General features: G+C 49.6%; 1 protein-coding gene, 1 long non-coding RNA gene and 3 other non-coding genes across 5 annotated transcripts in view; all 5 read right to left on the minus strand.

Moving 5' to 3' along the window:
* The window catches only part of BEST4 (bestrophin 4), a 36,675-nt gene extending 35,100 nt beyond the window's left edge, over positions 1 to 1,575 (minus strand). Inside the window, exon 1 of the mRNA XM_073544936.1 lies at positions 865 to 1,575. Within this exon, the coding sequence (XP_073401037.1) occupies positions 865 to 1,103 (239 nt within the window). The 5' untranslated portion in view covers positions 1,104 to 1,575. The remainder of the gene's footprint in view (positions 1 to 864) is intronic.
* Positions 1,576 to 20,507: 18,932 nt separating this feature from the next.
* On the minus strand, positions 20,508 to 20,636 carry LOC141048932 (small nucleolar RNA SNORA35). The gene has a single exon (XR_012220210.1). It is a non-coding gene; the product is annotated as a small nucleolar RNA SNORA35 (small nucleolar RNA).
* Positions 20,637 to 20,658: 22 nt separating this feature from the next.
* On the minus strand, positions 20,659 to 23,356 carry LOC141048855 (uncharacterized). The gene is made up of 3 exons (XR_012220164.1): positions 23,239 to 23,356; positions 21,131 to 21,179; positions 20,659 to 20,737 (listed from the first exon to the last, which is right to left on the minus strand). It is a non-coding gene; the product is annotated as an uncharacterized lncRNA (long non-coding RNA).
* LOC141048928 (small nucleolar RNA SNORD38) lies at positions 21,008 to 21,077 on the minus strand. Its single transcript, XR_012220206.1, has one exon. It is a non-coding gene; the product is annotated as a small nucleolar RNA SNORD38 (small nucleolar RNA).
* LOC141048929 (small nucleolar RNA SNORD38) lies at positions 21,314 to 21,384 on the minus strand. Its single transcript, XR_012220207.1, has one exon. It is a non-coding gene; the product is annotated as a small nucleolar RNA SNORD38 (small nucleolar RNA).
* Positions 23,357 to 24,431: the final 1,075 nt, after the last annotated feature.

Consider the following 24,431-nt stretch of genomic DNA (forward strand, 5'->3'; position numbering starts at 1 on the left):
CACAGTACCACTCCTCCTGTATATACACTGCACAGTACCACTCCTCCTGTATATACACTGCACAGTACCACTCCTCCTGTATATACACTGCACAGTACCACTCCTCCTGTATATATACACTGCACAGTACCACTCCTGTATATATACACTGCACAGTACCGCTCCTCCTGTATATATACACTGCACAGTACCACTCCTCCTGTATATATACACTGCACAGTACCACTCCTCCTGTATATATACACTGCACAGTGTCACTCCTCCTGTATATATACACTGCACAGTACCACCCCTCCTGTATATATACACTGCACAGTACCACTCCTCCTGTATATATACACTGCACAGTACCACTCCTCCTGTATATATACACTGCACAGTACCGCTCCTCCTGTATATATACACTGCACAGTGTCACTCCTCCTGTATATATACACTGCACAGTACCACCCCTCCTGTATATATACACTGCACAGTACCACTCCTCCTGTATATATACACTGCACAGTACCACTCCTCCTGTATATATACACTGCACAGTACCACTCCTCCTGTATATATACACTGCACAGTACCACTCCTGTATATATACACTGCACAGTACCGCTCCTCCTGTATATATACACTGCACAGTGTCACTCCTCCTGTATATATACACTGCACAGTACCACTCCTGTATATATACACTGCACAGTACCGCTCCTCCTGTATATATACACTGCACAGTGTCACTCCTCCTGTATATATACACTGCACAGTACCACTCCTGTATATATACACTGCACAGTACCGCTCCTCCTGTATATATACACTGCACAGTGTCACCCCTCCTGTATATATACACCGCGCAGTACCGCTTCTCACCTGTAGATGACGCTCAGTACGGCATAGCAGGTGGAGAAGACGAGCAGCTCCTTGTACAGTAACTTGTAGATGCTTCCTTTCCAGCGGAAGAGAAGTTTGGAGAAGCCCCCAAATCTGGCATTGGCCACTTCCAGGGTATAAGAAACCGTCATTGTGACTCCAGCTGCAAAGTGAAGATGAACATCCACAACCGTCAATATCCCCTCCCCCATACCGGTGTTAACTACAACTCTCAGCATGCCCTGTAGCGCCACAATGTAACCTGTAGAGCGCTCTCCGGCGTCTGTGAGACGCCCTTGGCTCCTACATATCGGCCGTAGGACCGGTATACGGACTGGTGCCGGAGCTGGTGATAGCTGGAATGGCGACGTATTATCACGCAGCTTCACAGACTCCTGGATAAGAAATATTCTCGGTCGTGGTCTGTTCTTTCCTCATCACCAGAATCATTTATGCCATAGGGGCACAAGATGGTGACGCTGCGCTGTGACCCCGAGACGCCATCCGCCTCCTATAGAGACAGCGTCACATTAAGAGATAAATGCGACATTCCTTCGCCGGCGATTCCTCCGGTATCTCAGCCCCCGGTGGATACAATACGGGAACGTGACTTACCTCCGGCCACTCGGAGTGCAGCGCTGGCAGGAGCCGTCACCCATTATATAGGGATTGCCTGGGATCAGCTCCTGATTTATTGCCTCATAATGTTGAGTACAGATTAATCTGTGTGCACACAACTCCCCGAATCCGCTGGTTCTCACGCACCAAGGTGCAAGCAAACGATGGCGGCGGAGTGAGAACGGGAGGATCTTCAGAGGACGCCGGCGTTACAGCGTCTCAGGTCACATAGTATCCATTATCATCCCATCGCACCAAACGATTGTGACCTGGGGGTCTGCATGTGTCACCGTCAGTCCTGTCTACAATCCCATTATGGATACAGAACAAAGGCAGACCTACAAATCAGCGCGATAAAGGAAATTCCGAATACAAGGGACGGATGTGCAGGACGGCGAAACGTCTCACCATACCGCTAAGTGTAACGCAACAGTCACATTCCATGGAACAACGGTTGTATCAAAGCGTGCGTAACACCGTCCGCGTGGAAACCTGCAAAAACAGACCGAAGCCACCAGTGATGAGCAGGGCCGGCCCGAGAGATTACGGCGCCCTAGGCGAGACTATTTTGTTGCGCCCCTACTATTCTTGGCAGTAGATGAAAACTTGGGATATAAATTTAGGAGCAAAATAAACCACAACAATGATTGATTAACTCTCTCCTAACTCTTTAATCTTCTGAGAAGTTGTATAGGACAAATATATACAAAGTAATCAATAACACAAAACAAAAACGACCATAGGTAATTAAAATTTTTGTTTCCTTGCCTTTTTTTTTTTAAAAGGATGACACTAAGTCACCGAGATTAATTTGTTTAGCAACTTCAGATTCTATTGAAATTGTTGCCAACCCAACCAACCTCTCTTGCGTCATATTTGCCCTTAAATATGTACACTTTTCTTTCCATCCCTAAAACTTTTTGCCTTTTGAAAAGATTTTTTTATAATTTTTTCTATTTTTTCTCTGGCACCCCCTTTGGGTCGGCGCCCTAGGCAGCCTCCTAGTTCACCTATACGTTCGGGCCGGGTGTCCTCCGAGTATTCTGGCGTGCTCGGAGATTTAGTTTTCGTCGTCTCAGCTGCATGATTTGTGACTGCTGGACAGGCTGAATACATGTGGGAATTCCCACAGGCAGCACGTGACCCCCGCCTGCAGCCGGCTTTTGCTTCTGCTGACGTCCTGACAGTGACTCCTTCCGCGCTGGCTTCCAGGCTGTGGGTGGGGTTATTCCCCCGCGTCACACCCAGCATCCGTGCGCCCATTCATTGAGAAAGCGTGCAGTTTATACTGGCTGTGACGTGGGGGGTAACCCCACCCACAACCCAGCAGCCACCGCGGGAACCCAGCGCTGAGTCACGCCTCACTTGTCGTGATGTCAGTGCTGGGTCACGTGCTGCCTGTGAGCGGCCAAGATAGCGCCGCTCACAGGCAGTATAGGCAAAATAAGGTATTTACAAAATTCATTAGGGGCCCTGGGGGGGGATACATTGGGGGGATAATTTAAAGTAGTGGTAAACCCCTTTAAAGAAAACTGATGGCCAAAAGTTTTGCATTTATTGATCACAACATAGAGAGAAATTCATTGCTACGATGCCATAACTTAGCAGTTTTGTAGCAGAACCTCTTGCTTTAATTACGGCACGGACTGACGGGGCATTGGAACCACTCGGGTATAAGACATTCTGAGGGATCTCGCTCCATTCACAAATCTGCAAACAATTCATCTTTAGGCTGTGTGCACACGATGCAGATTTGCAGTGGTTCCGCAGCAGATTTTACCGCCCAGAAACGTTGCGTTTCTGCATTGTGATGTACAGTAGCCTTAAAATCAATGTAAAAAAAAAACGCTGTGCAGACGCTGCGGATTTTTCCGCGCGGTTTTCCCGCGGTACAAAATCCGCAGCATGTTACTTCTTTTGTGCGGTTTTCCATCTCCCCTGTCACCAAATCCGCAGGGGGAAAACCGCGATGGAAAACCGCATGAAAACCGCATGAAAAATGGAAGAAATCCGCAGGAAAAATGCAGGTCATTTGACCTGCGGATTTCTTCCATTCTGCGCGGAAAAATTCGCAGGGCCAAAAAGTACGTCTGCACTCAGCCTTATTGCTCTGTGTCCAGTCCCCAACTCGTGACCCCAAGGGCTCATGCACACATTGAGTATTTGGTGAGTTTTTTACCCCGGTATTTGTAGCTAAAACCAGGAGTGGAACGGTCAGAGGAAAAGCATCATAGAAACATTTGCACCACTTCTGCATTTTTCACCCACTCCTGGTTTTGGCTAAGGCTAGGTTCACATTGCGTTAATGCAGTCCGCTCAACGCATGGCTAACGCGATCACAAATCAGTAGTAGTGTTAACGCAGTCCGCCCGCGCTGTGCGTTAAGCTGACTGCATTAATGCAATGTGAACCTAGCGCTCATCTATAGAAGTCTATGGGTGCATTAACGCATCCGTGACATAGCATTAATGCCGCTATGTAAACGTACACCATTAACGCAGTGTGAACCCAGCCTTACAAATACTGGGGTAAAAAACTCACCAAATGCTCAATGTGTGCACATGGCCTAACTCATCCCAAAGGCTCTCTACAGGGAGTTAATCAGGTGATTGGCTCGGCCTTTGCAACAGGCGAACATTTTTCTTTGCTAACCAATTTTTTACTAAATTGGACATGTGGTTAGGTTTAATGTCTTGCTGATATTTCCAGCTCCTGCCTACTCTGGTTTTACCATATGGTGGCAATTCATTCTCCCACTCCCATCGCATCACAGCATTACTCCACCTACATCCCTCTTCGCTGCATCCCGGATCCGCCCACTCAATGACGTCACTTTAGGTCCCTGCATCGGGGATCGTGATACAGCCCAGGCCCTGTCTTCAGTGTATCTGCCACAATGCCTGCAGAATACTTGGAGACAGGTCACATACCGCGGAATGCAGCTGGGGAGCGCGCTGATTGCTCCAATCGGACTGAGCAGAGCGCTCCACAGCTGAACAATGTACAAAGTCAAATAAAAAAATTAAAAAAACCATGGTTATTGCACCAAACACTACATTAAACCCCTTTAAATACTCAATAACCTAATAAAGAGTTAATATAAGTAAGTTTAATTAAAAAAAAAAAAAAAATTCACCCCTACCCTCCCATATACTGCCATTATTCTTAAATAGAGCTACGCAGGTCACCTCCCCACAGCACAGCTTTACTATTCACGGTCACGGCCCCATATACGCTTTGTGAACCCCTCATGGCTGGCGTGAATGTCCCCAACACAGCCCACAGTAGCAGCGGCTCCAGACGTAGACACCGCAGCACCCCTTACTCCTCAGATGACTTCCGTCACCATTCCCACTATCCCTCGAAGAGCTGTTATCACGCTTCCACCGCAGACATGGACCACATAGAAGCTAACACCGCAGACACGGACCACATAGAAGCTAACACCGCAGACACGGACCACATAGAAGCCAACACCGCAGACACGGACCACATAGAAGCTAACACCGCAGACACAGACCACATAGGAGCTAACATCGCAGACACAGACCACATAGAAGCCAACACCGCAGACACAGACCACATAGAAGCCAACACCGCAGACACGGACCACATAGAAGCTAACACCGCAGACACGGACCACATAGAAGCCAACACCGCAGACACAGACCACATAGGAGCTAACATCGCAGACACAGCCCACATAGAAGCCAACACCGCAGACACAGACCACATAGAAGCTAACACCGCAGACACGGACCACATAGCAGCTAACACCGCAGACACGGACCACATAGCAGCTAACACCGCAGACACGGACCACATAGGAGCTAACACCGCAGACACGGACCACATAGGAGCTAACACCGCAGACACAGACCACATAGGAGCTAACACCGCAGACACAGACCACATAGAAGCTAACACCGCAGACACGGACCACATAGAAGCCAACACCGCAGACACGGACCACATAGAAGCTAACACCGCAGACACAGACCACATAGGAGCTAACATCGCAGACACAGACCACATAGAAGCCAACACCGCAGACACAGACCACATAGAAGCCAACACCGCAGACACGGACCACATAGAAGCTAACACCGCAGACACGGACCACATAGAAGCCAACACCGCAGACACAGACCACATAGGAGCTAACATCGCAGACACAGCCCACATAGAAGCCAACACCGCAGACACAGACCACATAGAAGCTAACACCGCAGACACGGACCACATAGAAGCTAACACCGCAGACACAGACCACATAGCAGCTAACACCGCAGACACGGACCACATAGCAGCTAACACCGCAGACACGGACCACATAGGAGCTAACACCGCAGACACGGACCACATAGGAGCTAACACCGCAGACACAGACCACATAGGAGCTAACACCGCAGACACAGACCACATAGCAGCTAACACCGCAGACACGGACCACACAGGAGCTAACACCGAAGACACGGACCACACAGGAGCTAACACCGAAGACACGGACCACACAGGAGCTAACACCGAAGACACGGACCACACAGGAGCTAACACCGCAGACACAGACCACATAGCAGCTAACACCGCAGACACGGACCACACAGGAGCTAACACCGAAGACACGGACCACACAGGAGCTAACACCGCAGACACGGACCACATAGGAGCTAACACCGCAGACACGGACCACATAGCAGCTAACACCGCAGACACAGACCACATAGAAGCTAACACCGCAGACACAGACCACATAGAAGCTAACACCGCAGACACAGACCACATAGAAGCCAACACCGCAGACACGGACCACATAGCAGCTAACACCGCATACACGGACCACATAGGAGCTAACACCGCAGACACGGACCACATAGCAGCTATCACCGCAGACACGGACCACATAGGAGCTAACACCGCAGACACGGACCACATAGAAGCTAACACCGCAGACACGGACCACGTAGGAGCTAACATCGCAGACACAGACCACGTAGAAGCCAACACCGCAGACACAGACCACATAGAAGCCAACACCGCAGACACAGACCACATAGAAGCTAACACCGCAGACACAGACCACATAGAAGCTAACACCGCAGACACGGACCACATAGAAGCTAACACCGCAGACACGGACCACGTAGGAGCTAACATCGCAGACACGGACCACGTAGAAGCCAACACCGCAGACACAGACCACGTAGAAGCCAACACCGCAGACACAGACCACATAGAATCCAACACCGCAGACACGGACCACATAGAAGCCAACACCGCAGACACGGACCACATAGGAGCTAACACCGCAGACACAGACCACGTAGAAGCCAACACCGCAGACACAGACCACATAGAAGCTAACACCGCAGACACAGACCACATAGAAGCTAACACCGCAGACACAGACCACATAGAAGCTAACACCGCAGACACAGACCACATAGAAGCTAACACCGCAGACACGGACCACATAGCAGCTAACACCGCAGACACGGACCACATAGGAGCTAACACCGCAGACACGGACCACATAGAAGCCAACACCGCAGACACGGACCACATAGAAGCCAACACCGCAGACACGGACCACATAGGAGCTAACACCGCAGACACGGACCACATAGGAGCTAACACCGCAGACACAGACCACACAGGAGCTAACACCGAAGACACGGACCACACAGGAGCTAACACCGCAGACACGGACCACATAGAAGCTAACACCGCAGACACAGACCACATAGCAGCTAACACCGCAGACACAGACCACATAGCAGCTAACACCGCAGACACGGACCACATAGCAGCTAACACCGCAGACACGGACCACATAGGAGCTAACACCGCAGACACGGACCACATAGAAGCCAACACGGTAGACACGTACCACGTAGGAGCTAACATCGCAGACACGGACCACGTAGAAGCCAACACCGCAGACACAGACCACGTAGAAGCCAACACCGCAGACACAGACCACATAGAATCCAACACCGCAGACACGGACCACATAGAAGCCAACACCGCAGACACGGACCACATAGAAGCCAACACCGCAGACACAGACCACATAGAAGCCAACACCGCAGACACAGACCACATAGAAGCCAACACCGCAGACACGGACCACATAGCAGCTAACACCGCAGACACGGACCACATAGGAGCTAACACCGCAGACACGGACCACATAGGAGCTATCACCGCAGACACGGACCACATAGGAGCTAACACCGCAGACACGGACCACATAGAAGCTAACACCGCAGACACGGACCACGTAGGAGCTAACATCGCAGACACAGACCACGTAGAAGCCAACACCGCAGACACAGACCACATAGAAGCCAACACCGCAGACACAGACCACATAGAAGCTAACACCGCAGACACAGACCACATAGAAGCTAACACCGCAGACACGGACCACATAGAAGCTAACACCGCAGACATGGACCACGTAGGAGCTAACATCGCAGACACGGACCACATAGAAGCCAACACCGCAGACACGGACCACATAGGAGCTAACACCGCAGACACAGACCACATAGCAGCTAACACCGCAGACACAGACCACATAGAAGCTAACACCGCAGACACGGACCACATAGCAGCTAACACCGCAGACACGGACCACATAGGAGCTAACACCGCAGACACGGACCACATAGAAGCCAACACCGCAGACACGGACCACACAGGAGATAACACCGCAGACACGGACCACATAGGAGATAACACCGCAGACACGGACCACATAGGAGCTAACACCGCAGACACGGACCACATAGGAGCTAACACCGCAGACACGGACCACATAGGAGCTAACGCCGCAGACACGGACCACATAGGAGCCAACACCGCAGACACAGACCACATAGAAGCTAACACCGCAGACACAGACCACAGAAGCCAACACCGCAGACACGGACCACATAGGAGCTAACACCGCAGACACGGACCACATAGAAGCTAACACCGCAGACACGGACCACATAGCAGCTAACACCGCAGACACGGACCACATAGCAGCTAACACCGCAGACACGGACCACATAGGAGCTAACACCGCAGACACGGACCACATAGGAGCCAACACCGCAGACACAGACCACATAGCAGCTAACACCGCAGACACGGACCACATAGAAGCCAACACCGCAGACACGGACCACATAGAAGCCGCCACGGATCTATCCCTCACTCCCGGGGCTTCTGGACACAGCAGACACCTAACCTGAACCTACGATACTGCAGGAGCCTGAGTACCTCCATCACCTGGAGTCACTCGGCTGGAGTCAAATAGCGGTGAGTGTTCTCACCCCTGCGATCTACGTGTTATAAATCACTCAAATTAATGATGGTGTTTCCGCCTGGCCGTGGTACAATGTACAGTTCCAGAGGCGCCTGACCCTACAGCCCAAATTAGGCTGGGAACAGATGTTTGGCTACCACTGATGATGGATCAAAGGAAGCCCCCCCTTCATACGCGACCCCTAATTACTCCAGGACTCAACGGTTGCACGTGGACCAGGGGCCCACTTAATTCACAAAGGATACTGCTGATTCAATGTGTCTGGTAAATATAGACATGGATGCTCTTCCTGCGAATGCGGACACCCCACATCATGGTGTACCCGCCAGGCAAATGGAGCGATTACAAGCTGCTCAGCGGTTATATTATGGATCTGATTACAGGTTTTACCCCGTTAAATTGAGGAACAGTCCCGTGTAAGAGTCCCTGGAGTGGACTCAGCGGAGTATGTATCTCACATATAAAAGTGGAATACGGATCAACTAGGAGTCGGAGTACACCAGCTCAGATATAGTTCATTCGGCAACGCATAGTGGTGAACGTTGATAAATCGATAATGAATCAATACGGAGAGGGGCATCTCCTATAAAAAGAAAAAAAAAAAATCCAATGCCAAACGACATCTATTACTAAAGCAAAACCAACTGCGCAGCTACCATCGTTACATCCAAGGACATCCTGCATCAAGGTGTACCCTCAGATCAATTTACGAGGCACAATCCCAGCGGGCGTAGCCGCCATAGGCCCCGGGCTAAGCCTTTACCCTGATAAAGGAGCTGCCCAGCAGCCACATCGCGGTTTAAAATACGGATTTTATCCACTTCACATTTAATCATCGGCAAAAAATCTAAAATCAAATAATCTTAACCCCTTAATCCCATATGACGTATTATCCCGTCCATGTGCCCTGGGACTTAATTCCCAGGGACGGGATAATACATCACAGCGATCAGCAGCGCCCACGTGGTGAGCGCCGCTGATCGCGGCCGGGTGTCAGCTGATTATCACAGCTGACACCCGGCACAATGTGTCAGGGGCGGTCACGGACCGCCCCCGACACGTTAACCCCTTGCACACCGCGATCAAACACAATCGCGGTGTACCGGGGGTTAAAGGGAAGCATCGGCAGGGAGGGGGCTCCCTCCGTGCTTCCCTGAGCCCCCCACAGCAGCGCAATGTGCAGCGCTGCTGCGGGGGGCTCCTTCCCTGCAGGCCCCCGAATCCAAGATGGCGACAGGGGCCTGCAGGGAGCTGGCTTCCTCAGTGCCTTCAATGCCTGTGACAGATCGCTGATCTGTCACAGTGATCTGTGATGTGACAGATTAGCGATCTGTCACAGGACAGTGATGTCCCACCTGGGACAATATAATAAAGTTAAAAAAAGTGTTAAAATAATTTAAAAAAAAAAAAAATCGCCAAATAAATTAGAAAAAAAAATATGCCCCCAATAAATTCATTTTTTGGAAATAAAAAAACCCAAAACAATAAAAGTACACATATTTGGTATCGCCGCGTCCGTAACGACCTGCCCTATAAAACTGTCCCATTAGTTAACCCCTTTAGCGAACCCCTTAAAAAATAAAAAAACAAAGCAAAAAATGATTTATTATCATACCGCCGAACAAAAAGTGCAATAACGCGCGATCAAAAAGATGTATATAAATAACCATGGTACCGCTGAAAACGTCATCTTGTCCCGCAAAAAAACGAGCCACCATACAGCATCGTAACCTAAAAAATAAAAAAGTTATAGCTCGCAGAATAAAGCGATGCAAAAATAATTATTTTTTATATAAAATAGTTTTCATTGCATAAAAACGACAAAACATAAAAAACGACCTAAATGAGGTATCGCTGTAACCGTACCGACCCGAAGAATAAAACCGCTTTATCAATTTTACCGCACGCGGAACGGTGTAAACGCACCCCCCCAAAATAAATTCATGAAACGCTGGTTTTTGTTCATTCTGCGTCCCAAAAATCGGAATAAAAAGTGATCAAAAAATGTCACGTGCCCGAAAATGGTACCAATAAAAACATCAACTCATCCCGCAAAAAATAAGACCTCACATGACTCGGTGGGTCAAAATACGGAAAAATTATAGCTCTCAATATGTGGTGATGCAAAAACTATTTTTACAATAAAAAGCGTCTTTTAGCGTGTGACAGCCGCCAAACATAAAAACCGCCATAAACAGTAAATCAAACCCCCCGTTATCACCCCCTTAGTTAGGGAAAAATAATAAAACTAAAAGAAAATGTATTTAATTCTATTTTCCCATTAGGATTAGGGCTGAGATTAGGGTTCGGGTTGGAGTTAGAATTGGGGGGTTTCCACTGTTTGGGCACATCAGGGGCTCTCCAAACACAACATGGCGTCTGATCTCAATTCAGCCAATTCTGCGTTGAAAAAGTCAAATGGTGCTCCTTCCCTTCCAAGCTCTGCCATGCGCCCAAACAGTGTTTTACCCCCACATATAGGGTATCAGCCTACTCAGGACAAATTGCAAAACAACTTTTGGGGTCCAATTTCTCCTGTTACCCTTACAAAATAAAAAAATTGGGGGCAAAAATATCATTTTTGTGGAAAAAAATGATTTTATTTTCACGCCCGGGCGTTCTAAACTTCTGTGAAGCACTTGGGGGTTCAAAGTGCTCACCACACATCTAGATAAGTTCCGTGGGGGGTCTAGTTTTCAAAATGGGGTCACTTGTGGGGAGTTTCCACTGTTTAGGTACATCAGGGGCTCTCCAAACGCACATGACACCCGCAGACCAATCCATCAAAGTCTGCATTCCAAAACGTCACTACTTCCCTTCCGAGCCCCGACGTGTGCCCATACAGTAGTTTTCTCCCACATATGGGGTATCAGCGTACTCAGGACAAATTGGACAACAACTTTTGGGGTCCATTTTCTCCTGGTACCCTTAGGAAAATAAAAAAAATTGGTGACTAAAAGATCATGTTTGTGGAAAAAAATAAGATTTTTTTATTTTCACGCCCGGGCGTTATAAACTTCTGTGAAGCACTGGAGGGGTCAAAGTTCTCACCACACATCTAGATAAGTTCCTTGGGGGGTCTAGTTTCCAAAATGGTGTCATTTGTGGGGGGTTTTCACTGTTTTGGTACAACAGGGGTTTTCCAATCGCGACATGGTGTCCGATCTCAATTCCAGCCAAAAACGTCAAACGGCGCTCCTTCCCTTCTGAGCTCTGCCATGCGCCGAAAGTGGTTCCCCCCCACATATCAGCGTATTCAGGACAAATTGCACAATAACTTTTAGGGTCCTGTTACCCTTGGGAAAATAAAAATTGTGGGTGAAAAGATAATTTTTGTGGAAAAACTGATTTTTTTAACTGTACCGCTGTACGTTATAAACTTCTGTGAAGCCCTTGTGGGTTCAAAATTCTCACCACATATCTAGATAAGTTCCTTGGGGGGTCTAGTTTCCAAAATGGGGTCACTTGTGGGTGGTTTCCACTGTTTAGGTACATCAGGGGCTCTCCAAACGTGACATGGCGTCCGATCTGAATTCCAGCCAATTTTGCATTGAAAAAGTCAAATGGCGCTCCTTCCCTTCTGAGCTCAGCCATGTGCCGAAACAGTGGTTCCCCCCACATATCAGGTGTCAGCGTACTCAGGACAAACTGCACAATAACTTTTGCAGTCCAATTTCTCCTGTTACCCTTGGTAAAATAAAAAAAATTGAACCTGAAGTATTTTTTTTGTGAAAAAAATGTAAATGTTCATTTCTTTTTAATTATTCAAAAAATTCCTGTGATGCACCTAAAGGGTTAATAAACTTTTTGAATGTGGTTTTGAGCACCTTAAGGGGTGCAGTTTTTAGAATGGTGTCACTTTTGGGTATTTTCTATCATATAGACCCCTCAAAGTGGCTTCAAATGTGATGTGGTCCCTAAAAATAAAATGGCGTTGCAAAAATGAGAAATCACTGGTCAATTTTTAACCCTTATAACTTCCTAACACAAAAAAATTTTGGTTCCAAAATTGTGCTGATGTAAAGTAAACATGTGGGAAATGTTACTTACCAAGTTTTTTGTGTGCCATATCTCTGTGATTTAAGGGCATAAAAATTCAGTTGGAAAATTGCGAAATTTTCAAAATTTTTGCCAAATTTCCGTATTTTTCACAAATAAACGCAAGTTATTTGAATGAAATTTTACCACTAACATGAAGTACAATATGTCTCGAGAAAACATTGTCAGAATCACCGGGATCCATGGAAGCGTTTGAGTTATTACCTCATAAAGGGACAGTGGTCAGAATTGTAAAAATTGGCCCGGGAGTTAACGTGCAAACCACCCTTGGGGCTTAAATTAGCAAACAAATTCCCAGAATTTTACACAAAGTAGAACATGCGAACTCCCCAAGATTTTACATAAAAATATCAGTTAAATCAATGCCTTTCAAAAAATGTCAGAATCTCGCCTTATAAGCTAATGGCTGTGTGGTTAAATGCTTGGGCTTATGGCGCAGCAAATGTGAATTCTAGCCCAATTGAAAGTAAACCAAAAAAGAACATTGAAATTATAGGCTACTACATCATCTTTCTTACCCAAAAGGCGATTCGGATAACGATGCGATGCCCCAGAAGACACTTCCGTAACCTACAATTCCTTTGACAGAGCAGTTGAACTCGTGCAAAATCCGACAGAATTAGCTTTCTGCCTCCTGAACACTTCCACTTGTTGGGCTCTAAGGTGGGCCAGCCGTTTTATTTCAACATGTGCCTGCCGATGGGCTGCTCCATTTCCTGTCACTATTTCGAGCTGTTCAGTACCTTCCTACACTGGGTAGTGCGTCACCAAACAGGCAGCAATTCAGCAATCCACTGCATCAATGAATACGAACGGGCTATGTGACGTTCTCCCTTTCCTCTGCATTGAAATAGATACCAATGAAATGGTTTTTTGTTTACCGGCGGATAAATAACAAAAAAAATAAATAAATAAAACTTTTAAAAGTTTCCTTGAAGCGAAAAAAGTCACCAAATCAGACTCAACCGCTCCCTTCAGGCGGATTTGTCGGTCTGGAGGACAAATTTGAAAACCTACAATGGGCATACATGCCATGTCACAGGAAACGCCAAGCAAGGATCTAGGTCTGGCGTTGAGTGGAGATTTCATAAATGGTTTTGTCACAATCTACAAGGACCGGACTATGGGGTGACAAACTGAAAAATGTAAATATCAGATTTCTAGTCAAAAACCCAGGAAGTGCGAAATGCTTAAACAGTATGTCTTCCTCATCGCCACCGATTCTTTCGCTGTTGCGCTGCCTTGCACTATTATGCCTAAGGCTACTTTCACCGTAGCGTCGCACGTTGTGAAAGTTTTCTCCAACGGGAGCAGCGGATGCAGTTTTGCAACGCATCCGTTGCCCCATTGTAATGTCCGGGGAGGAGTTTCGGCCGCGCATGCGCGGTCGAAAATGGCGTACACGACGCACCAAAAAACATGTAACGTTTTTGTGTGCGTCACGGCCACCAAAACACGACGCATCCGTCGCAAGACGAATGAGACGTGTGGCAATGCGTCGCTAATGTAAGTCAATGGAGAAAAAACGCATCCTGCGGGCAACTTTGCAGGATGCATTTTTTCGCCAAAACGACGCATTGCGACGTGCGTCGCACGACGCTAATGTGAAAGTAGCCTTAGACACAACATCTGGTGCCAAGCCACAGTGACGTCTACTGTGGACGATAAGATGGTTAACTCTCTGTTGTCTTCCGATTGGCAGGCCTTCAAAGTCTTCCTTCCCAGCGCAGAACCAACGGGCCGACTGTCCTCCCTCCCTCTGGGACACAGTGGCCAATCACTGGTGCCCTTGATCCGCGCCTCAGTGACACCGGCTACCTGGCAGGTTTATGGTAAGGCATGGGAAGAGTGGTGCACGCTAATTAAAGGCAGGCCAGTCGATACGTGTGATCGGGCGAGATGCGACGTGGTGGTAGAACTCCTGAATCAGCTCAGGAGTAGAGGCGCGTCGGGCACATTAGCGCAGCGTCATTTATCGGGAGTAGCCTTTTTCTTTCAGCTAGTGGGATGGGCCCATGTAACTATATTCTCATAAAGCAAGCCGTTAAAGGCTGTAAAAGGCTCCAACCCAGTCAGGAATATCGTCGCCCCGTTTCTTTAAGTCTGTTAAACGACGTTATCACAATATCTAAATCGTTATGCAGGTCACAATACGAGTCAGCCCAAATATCCACAGCGTTTGTTATTTCATTCTTCGGGGCGCTACGAATCAGCGAACTGGTGCTGCAGTCAAAAACAGCATCAATAGGCGGGTTAATATATGAGGATCTCGCAATATGCAGCGACGCTCTGCGCATTAGTGCGGAAATCCAAATGTGATCCCACTGGTAGAGGGTCGTGGGTCCTGGTCAAGGCTCTAGATGGCCCCATATGCCCGGTCAAAATAATCAGACACTACGCGGCTATAAGACACGAAAGTAGATTTTTTTTCTCTCACACCGACAGGTCCCCGCTTACTAAATATCAATTTCACACAATCTTTTAAGAAATGTCTACAAGCTGTCGGTGTAGACCCTAAAGAATACGGGACGCATTCTTTTAGAATCGGAGCGGCCACTGAAGCAGCTAGGGCCGGTGTAGCTGAAGCTGAAGTGCAGAGATTGGGCCGTTGGAAATCCGCATGCTTTGCGAGATACATAAGACCAGACCTGCTATAACACATCTTGTCTCTTACAGGAGGTCATAAGCCAGCAGTTTGGGTATTGGGACATTCTTTTATTTATTGGGCGGGCAAAAGAGCAGAGATACGCCCTGGTGGAAAGAATTTTAACTTCCCACAACTAGAGGTCAACTGGAGAGGGATCCAGTGGGATCAGATCTTCCCGGAGTTGGTTAAAATTTGTAAAATGGCAAAACCGGCCGCTAATATTGGTGTTACATGCTGGTGGTAATGATTTGTGCAAGACAACAGGAGCAGAGCTCTTCACGACAATGAAGACGGACATAAAGCGAGCTGTTTGTCTTATACCAGATATGGTGGTGGTGTGGTCTGATATATCACGAACAGTCTGGCACGGAGCTAAAGACCTTAAGGCCATCGACAAGTCAAGGAGAAAGATAAACTCGAAGATGGCAACGTTTGTCAAAGAGAACTACGGCATCGTGGTTCACCACCACAATCTGGAAGAAGACATCTCATCCCTCCTGAGACCGGACGGCGTTCATTTAACAGATATCGGGCTAGATGTTTTTAACTAATTTGCAGGACGGGGTTGAACAGACCTTAATGATGTTGTGTGGCGGTCGGAGTCCTGTGTAGGTCATACACATGATCCTCCGTGGCGGTAGTGTAGAGGGGGGCAAGGGTCGTAACCGCTCATCAGCCGACGTGCCCAGCGGTTGCGGGCTTACAGCTTATGAGTCCGTTGCGAATTGTACTTGCCTCTCTCTGCTTATTAATAAACTGTGACCAACCTGTTCAACCCATTCATGCTTGTCGGTGTTTTGTTATTAGGGGATTGGTGGGAGGCGGGAAAGCACTGCTTACGACACACAGGTCTCTGCAGTCTTAATCGGGTGATTGGCTCGGCCTTTGCAACAGGCGAACATTTTTCTTTGCTAACCAATTTTTTACTAAATTGGATGTGTGGTTAGGTTTATTGTCTTGCTAATATTTCCAGCTCCTGCATACTCTGGTTTTACCATATGGTGGCATTACATTCTCCAGTATGTTCTTGTACATGGTAGCATTCATATTTCCATCAATTCTATGCAGAAAAGCAGCCCCAAACCATGAAATTTCCACCACGTTTCACTGTAGGTGTTTTGTCCCTTACATCATTACGTTTTCCTATTGGGCGCTATATATAGTGCTCGCCATCACTACCAGATTGCACTTGGATTCATTCGAACACAACTCCTTAGACCAATCTGTCTCTTTCCATTGGCCGTGTTCTTTGGCAAACACAAGTCTGACCTTCCGGTTCTTTGCAGAGATGAAAGGCTTCTGTGCTGGACCTCGTGCATTCACCTACTGCTCTGAGCCGTCGCCCCACAGTTTGGCCACTCACTTTGACCCCATATTCCTCGCTCTTTTTGTGTGACATCTGTGCAGCACTTCATGGACATCTGACTTATTCTTAATAATGTGATCACCTCTGGAAGAAGTTTTCCGTGGTTGTCCACTTCTAGGTTTGTCAGCTGTTCCATAACCTTCTTTTTCTTTATGACAAGTGACACTTGTCTCTGAGAGCAGCTTTATTCCATAGTTCCCTCTTTCTGGCTTTTCATGACTTCACTCTCAGAATAAGCAGCTTCCTGACATCTGGGGATGAATTGGCTTTGTCTTTGCAAAGTTTTAACCAAAAAAAAAAACAAAAAATAAACATTTTAGGTAAAATTCAACTACAAATGAGAAAATATGCAAAACATTTGGCCCCGCAATTGTTGAAAACTAACAGATAAATGGATAGAACAATGTTCATCTTTATCGCTGACAACCATTTGCTTCCGGTTTACTAAAATCACCAGGAAAATGGCAACAACCAGACAGAAGGAACCACACTTTTAATAAAAAATAATGCAAACCTTTTGGCCGCCATTGTATGCGCAGCTGTACAGTGGGACGTGTCGCCGTCCTGCACGCCAATCCCTTGGATTTTTCATTTGCTCTATCTTGTTGATTTTGATATGGTAAAGATGATATTCCGAGTACATCTGCCTCTGACGCAGGAGGATGGTTTTCTCGGAGTCACTATTCATCAATTCATATACTGATTTCTGTATAGGATAAACCCCCATTATGGGGTCCATGGTGGGCGCCCTCAGAGCTGCGTCTGCTGGCAGTGCTCCTGTCACAGCAGAAACCTGCCACCGGGAGGAATTCGCCCAGCAGCCATGAGCGCCCCCCAGTGGACGATGCATACAGAAAAAAAAAACAAAAAACAAAACTATCGTTTATAAGATGAACCCATGTGGCCGAAAGTGAAAATCACGGCAGCTGCAAAAGCTCAGAGTTGAATGACTGTGAAGAGACAGTAACTAAGAAAATGGTAAAGAGACAGCACATCAAGAAGATGAGAGGCGGCATCAATACCAAGAGGACATGCAACAGAGGTGCAATAAGGACAGTGGACGGATGATCATGTATCTAATGCTATCCTGTGTGATACTGACTGCTGAGCCGTGTATCTAATCCTATCCTGTGATACTGTCTGCTGAGCCGTGTATCTCATCTTGTCCGGTTCCCAGCAGGGAGCTCCATATTTATTGGGGGGGGTGTAATGATATTTACTCTCGCAGTTATCAGGGGGCTGTAAATCTTAAGTTAAGGAAACTGAGGCTGAAACTTCCTCTTTATGAAATCTATGACCAAGATATGAGCCGGACCCTGCACCGTGGAATATGGTGACAAGCGGCTCATCCCAGGGACAAACTAAGGCCTCACCCTTCTGCAACCCTAAAGTCAGCGCTGCAGAGGAATCCAGCAAATGACTCCACAGAGGAAAAAGGTGTCAGCTACTCAGCAAATCGCTCAGAAACTGCAGAATTTAGGGATCATGAAAAGGATACAGATGCCTGAAGTAACTTCTAACCTACTCAAGGTATTACTCCACAGTGGATATTATCTCTAAATACAGATATTAACCTTCCTGTATTATCCTCCAGAGCTGCACTCACTATTCTGCTGGTGCAGTCACTGTGTACATACATTACTGATCCTGAATTATACTCCAGAGCTGCACTCACTGTGTACATACATTATTGATCCTGAGTTACATCCTGTATTATACCCCAGAGCTGCACTATTCTGCGGGTGCAGTCACCGTGTACATACATTACTGATCCTGAGTTATACTCAAGAGCTGCACTCACTATTCTGCTGGTGCAGTCAGTGTACACACATTACATAACTGATCCTGGGTTACCTCCTGTATTATACTCCAGAGCTGCACTCACTATTCTGCTGGCGCAGTCACTGTGTACACACATTACTGATCCTGAGTTACATCCTGTATTATACTCCAGAGCTGCACTCACTGTGTACATACATTACTGATCCTGAGTTACATCCTGTATTATACCCCAGAGCTGCACTCACTATTCTACTGGTGCAGTCATTGTGTATATACATTACATTACTGATCCTGAGTTACATCCTGTATTATACTCCAGAGCTGCACTCACTGTGTACATACATTACTGATCCTGAGTTACATCCTGTATTATACCCCAGAGCTGCACTCACTATTCTGCTGGTGCAGTCACTGTGCACATACATTACTGATCCTGTACTGTATTATGCTCAAGATGCGCAATTATTCTGCACGTGTTATAATTGGGGTAAAGATTGCTAATAAACCAGGAGATTCAGCATGCCAAGATGATTTTTTTTTTTCATGCATTTGTAATTTTTAGACCTTATTAGGGCTCATTCTCACTTGCGAGTGAAAACCTGGCACTGCCACCAGCACTTGGACCGGACGGCGGCATAGAAATACATGTAGCCACACGCTCTGGTCCGAGTGTCGGCAGCAGTGCCAGGTTTTTGAGCGAGTCTCTTGTGAGTATGAGCTCCTAGTCTCGGTCGTGATTATCTATAGAGCTGCCTACATTGCGCTTGTGCTGCAGCTACATCAGGTCTTGCAAACTACACCCGGTGGCTCGCCACGGCCATAATGTCCAAAGGAACCCTGTATAGACATCCGCCACTGTACTGATCACGAGTGGATCTCCTGTAGAATCACTGAATCCAGCTGCTGCCACCGATTGTCACGTACCCGCTTCTCAGCACATGACGTGGGGTTGCGCCTGCAAGGGTTAATCTGTCTCCTCTCACTCAGTCCAGCATTCACCCTCTGTCCTATGCTGCAGTGGGAGCATAAATCACAGACCGCACACCCCACTCATACACGCTGCCACCTCTCACCGAACACACGGGCGATGAGTCCCAGACATACTACTACTGTCCGCCAGTCACCAGGAGCGCACGCTCTAAGGCTATGGATTCTTTACAGCAACAAGGCTCAGACTTAAAGTTTTAAGCTTTAATATAAAAGGTACAGTGCTTACAATAAAAGGATATAAAAACGCAAATAAAAAGTGACATACAAATATGCAAAACCGTGAAATTAGGGAGAAAACTCAAATTTTGCAGTCTGGTATTCTGTCCCCAAGGGAGGGGGGGGATATGAAATGGAGCACATCAGCTAGGCTGCCCCTCACTGTGAACAGGCCTAATTTATAGATTAACTTGGAGATCGGATTTCTAGACCAGCCTCTCATGTTAATATTCTAATCCAGGACAAGGGATTTCACCAGTGGGTTTTTTTTTTTTTTTTTTTTATTAACTATGAGCAGTATACAAGAATTGTTACACTGGATCTTTGTGGAGTGTGACGCATCGAGCCAGACATGCCAAGGTGAGGAGACTTCAGCTGCAGATGGTCTCTTCAGAACTCTAGCGCCACCTATAGGAAGTATCAATCCTAAACCTCACTAAATCCTTGTCACACGAATGATTTTTATCCCAAGTCTTGGGATAAGGCTAGTTAGAGGGTCAACATTTCCTTTTCGGATTGCTGATCCCTATAGGTGGTGCTAGTCCTCTGAAGAGCCAATTTGCAGACACCAGAGGACCAGAAGGGTCCATAGTCAGTCCCACTCCACACCCATGAAAGATTAACCACAAGGATGAGAACGTGAGGCTTGTACCCAACCATCGGAGTGACTGGGTCACAGCAGATCCCGGCCATTCTGCAGGAAGGGGTCACTTTAGCACTGGAATAAGACCCCAGGGTCACTGGAAGAGACCAGGAGACTCTCTGCAGTGCAGAAAATAGACAACCGAGGCAGTGGACGGTAGAACAAAACTTTATTAGGAAGACAAAACTACAACAACATTACAAACCAACAATAATCTTCATCCCCAGAAACCTGTGGACAAACAAGACACTGATTAGAGAAGAGCAGTTGAGTCACCAGCCCCAGGTCCACCTCGAGCTCAAATACAGGACTGGCAGGCAGCCACGGAGGTTGTGGAGGAGACTGGCTACAATGATCCCCGGACCAAGTTACCCCACATCCCTGTAAGAACTGGCAGCTAGAGGTGACCACAGGGAGAATGTGCTGCTGTGACACATTGCAACAAACACTCTGCAGTGAGGAGCATTCAGAAAAGTGGGAAGATGTGCCCCACCAGAGGAGTCTGCTTCAGATTAGCCGATGTCATCGCTGAACGTCAGTAGCAGAACTGGACAAAGATCTCATCATTAGAAGACGTCTGGTGAGGGCCACAGAGAGGGACAAACGGCACCAGCACACACTTACCTCTCACCACGCTCTGCCGCCAACATCCAGACGTCCGGCCGCAGGAAACCTGCAAGAGAAGAAGCCATCAGAGCGACCCAGACACCACAGGAGACCCCAGGATCACATACAAGGGATGACAAACACAGGCAGCACTGCAGGAGCCGGACCCCGACCTCAGGAGCTGATGCTCTACAGACCGGACTTCCTCAGAAGTAGAGATGTCATCGCAGCTCATCAGTAGCAGAACTGAACATAGATCTCATCATAGGAAGATCAGTCAGATGGTTCAGCCACTAAGAGCACAGGGTCCGCACGTGCTAGGCTAGAGAGCCCCCCCAATACACAGGAGCACCCCCAGTGCTAGGCTACAGCGCACCCCAATACACAGGAGCACCCCCAGTGCTAGGCTACAGCGCACCCCAATACACAGGAGCACCCCCAGTGCTAGGCTACAGCGCACCCCCAATACACAGGAGCACCCCCAGTGCTAGGCTACAGCGCACCCCCAATACACAGGAGCACCCCCAGTGCTAGGCTACAGCGCACCCCCAATACACAGGAGCACCCCCAGTGCTAGGCTACAGCGCACCCCCAATACACAGGAGCACCCCCAGTGCTAGGCTACAGCGCACCCCCAATACACAGGAGCACCCCCAGTGCTAGGCTACAGCGCACCCCCAATACACAGGAGCAGCCCCAGTGCTAGGCTACAGCGCACCCCCAATACACAGGAGCAGCCCCAGTGCTAGGCTACAGCGCACCCCCAATACACAGGAGCAGCCCCCTCTGCTAGGCTACAGCGCACCCCCAATACACAGGAGCAGCCCCCTCTGCTAGGCTACAGCGCACCCCAATACACAGGAGCAGCCCCCTCTGCTAGGCTACAGCGCACCCCAATACACAGGAGCAGCCCCCTCTGCTAGGCTACAGCGCACCCCAATACACAGGAGCAGCCCCCTCTGCTAGGCTACAGCGCACCCCAATACACAGGAGCAGCCCCCTCTGCTAGGCTACAGCGCACCCCAATACACAGGAGCAGCCCCCTCTGCTAGGCTAGTGCAAACAGACGATTTTCACAGATTTGAAGTAAAGACATCAGTTGAGGGGTTAAGTTACTTTAGGCCACTGATCTCACACCACCATTACATACTTAGTGACGCCGGCATCAAACCCAGGACCCTTCAGCCAGGCCCAAAAGGGTTATAAACAGTTACTTATTCACATCTGTGAATATAGTCTGTGTGCCCACTTTGATGCCAGTTCTGATGCCCAGACCCCATTTGGCCCCAGCTGGAGGGTCCTGGGGTGTGATGTGGGGCTCCCTGTTCTATATGTCTGCAGTGTGTGAGATCAGTAGCCCAAAGTCACTTAACCTTTTCATTAATGCCCTTTGTTGCCCATTTTCGTAGCTGTTCAGTATATGCCCATCAGACCCCGGCCCTGCCGCCCCCGACATACAGGAGGCACAGGGACCCCCGGCACTGCCGCCCCCGACATACAGGAGGCACAGGGACCCCCGGCACTGCCGCCCCCGACATACAGGAGGCACAGGGACCCCCGGCACTGCCGCCCCCGACATACAGGAGGCACAGGGACCCCCGGCACTGCCGCCCCCGACATACAGGAGGCACAGGGACCCCCAACACTGCCGCCCCCGACATACAGGAGGCACAGGGACCCCCAACACTGCCGCCCCCGACATACAGGAGGCACAGGGACCCCCGGCCCTGCCGCCCCCGACATACAGGAGGCACAGGGACCCCCGGCACTGCCGCCCCCGACATACAGGAGGCACAGGGACCCCCGGCACTGCCGCCCCCGACATACAGGAGGCACAGGGACCCCCGGCACTGCCGCCCCCGACATACAGGAGGCACAGGGACCCCCGGCACTGCCGCCCCCGACATACAGGAGGCACAGGGACCCCCGGCACTGCCGCCCCCGACATACAGGAGGCACAGGGACCCCCGGCACTGCCGCCCCCGACATACAGGAGGCACAGGGACCCCCGGCACTGCCGCCCCCGACATACAGGACCCTCCGGACATACAGCGGCTGTATACTCCCGGTGCACAGCCCACATCACGCCGCCTCTGTATGCGGCCTCCCGGTAGCTGCCTCCATACCTCACACTCCTCCAACCATCACGCAGGAAAGAGACGGAACAAGCGGCAGCCGCGCCTTATATACGCCCCAACCTCGCGTGAATTCATCAGTCCCCGCCCACAATGAGACGGCGGCCATCATTCCGGAGCCCAGGTCCGCTTTGTCACGTGCTGTGTGTTGCACTCATCTCTTTCCCCACTGCTGTCACTTCCGGCGGAGATTGCACAATCAATATTCAATTCCCCCGATTATCAGGCTCTGAAGGTTCCTGGCTTCTCACGGAGCTCGTTTCGTCACGACTCACGACATAGAAGCCGCGGCCTCACGTCTTACCGGCCCGGCGGTCACCTCACCCCGGGGGGAGCGCTCACCTCTAACCGTCTCGGCGGTCGCTTCACCCCGGGCGGTGCGGCCTCACGTTTTACCGTCTCGGCGGTCACTTCACCCCGGGCGGAGCGGCCTCACGTCTTACCGTCTCGGCGGTCACCTCACCACGGGCGGAGCGGCCTCACGTCTTACTGGCTTGGCGGTCACCTCACCCCGGGCGGAGCGGCCTCACGTCTTACCGTCTCGGCGGTCACTTCACCCCGGGCGGAGTGGCCTCACGTCTTACCGTCTCGGCGGTCACCTCACCCCGGGCGGAGCGGCCTCACCTCTTACTGGCTTGGCGGTCACCTCACCCCGGGCGGAGCGGCCTCACGTCTTACCGGCTCCGCAGTCACCTCACCCCGGGCGGAGCGGCCTCACGTCTTACCGTCTCGGCGGTCGCCTCACCCCGGGCGGAGCGGCCTCACCTCATACTGGCTTGGCGGTCACCTCACCCCGGGCGGAGCGGCCTCACCTCTTACTGGCTTGGCGGTCACCTCACCCCGGGCGGAGCGGCCTCACGTCTTACCGGCTCCGCAGTCACCTCACCCCGGGCAGAGCGGCCTCACGTCTTACCGTCTCGGCGGTCGCCTCACCCCGGGCGGAGCGGCCTCACCTCTTACTGGCTTGGCGGTCACCTCACCCCGGGCGGAGCGGCCTCACCTCTTACTGGCTTGGCGGTCACCTCACCCCGGGCGGAGCGGCCTCACGTCTTACCGGCTCCGCAGTCACCTCACCCCGGGCGGAGCGGCCTCACCACTTACTGGCTTGGCGGTCGCCTCACCCCGGGCGGAGCGGCCTCACCTCTTACTGGCTTGGCGGTCACCTCACCCAGGGCGGAGTGGCC

This window comes from Dendrobates tinctorius, unplaced genomic scaffold (genome assembly GCF_039654945.1).
Source record: "Dendrobates tinctorius isolate UK_male_01 unplaced genomic scaffold, ASM3965494v1 ptg000138l, whole genome shotgun sequence".
Taxonomy (NCBI): domain Eukaryota; kingdom Metazoa; phylum Chordata; class Amphibia; order Anura; family Dendrobatidae; genus Dendrobates; species Dendrobates tinctorius.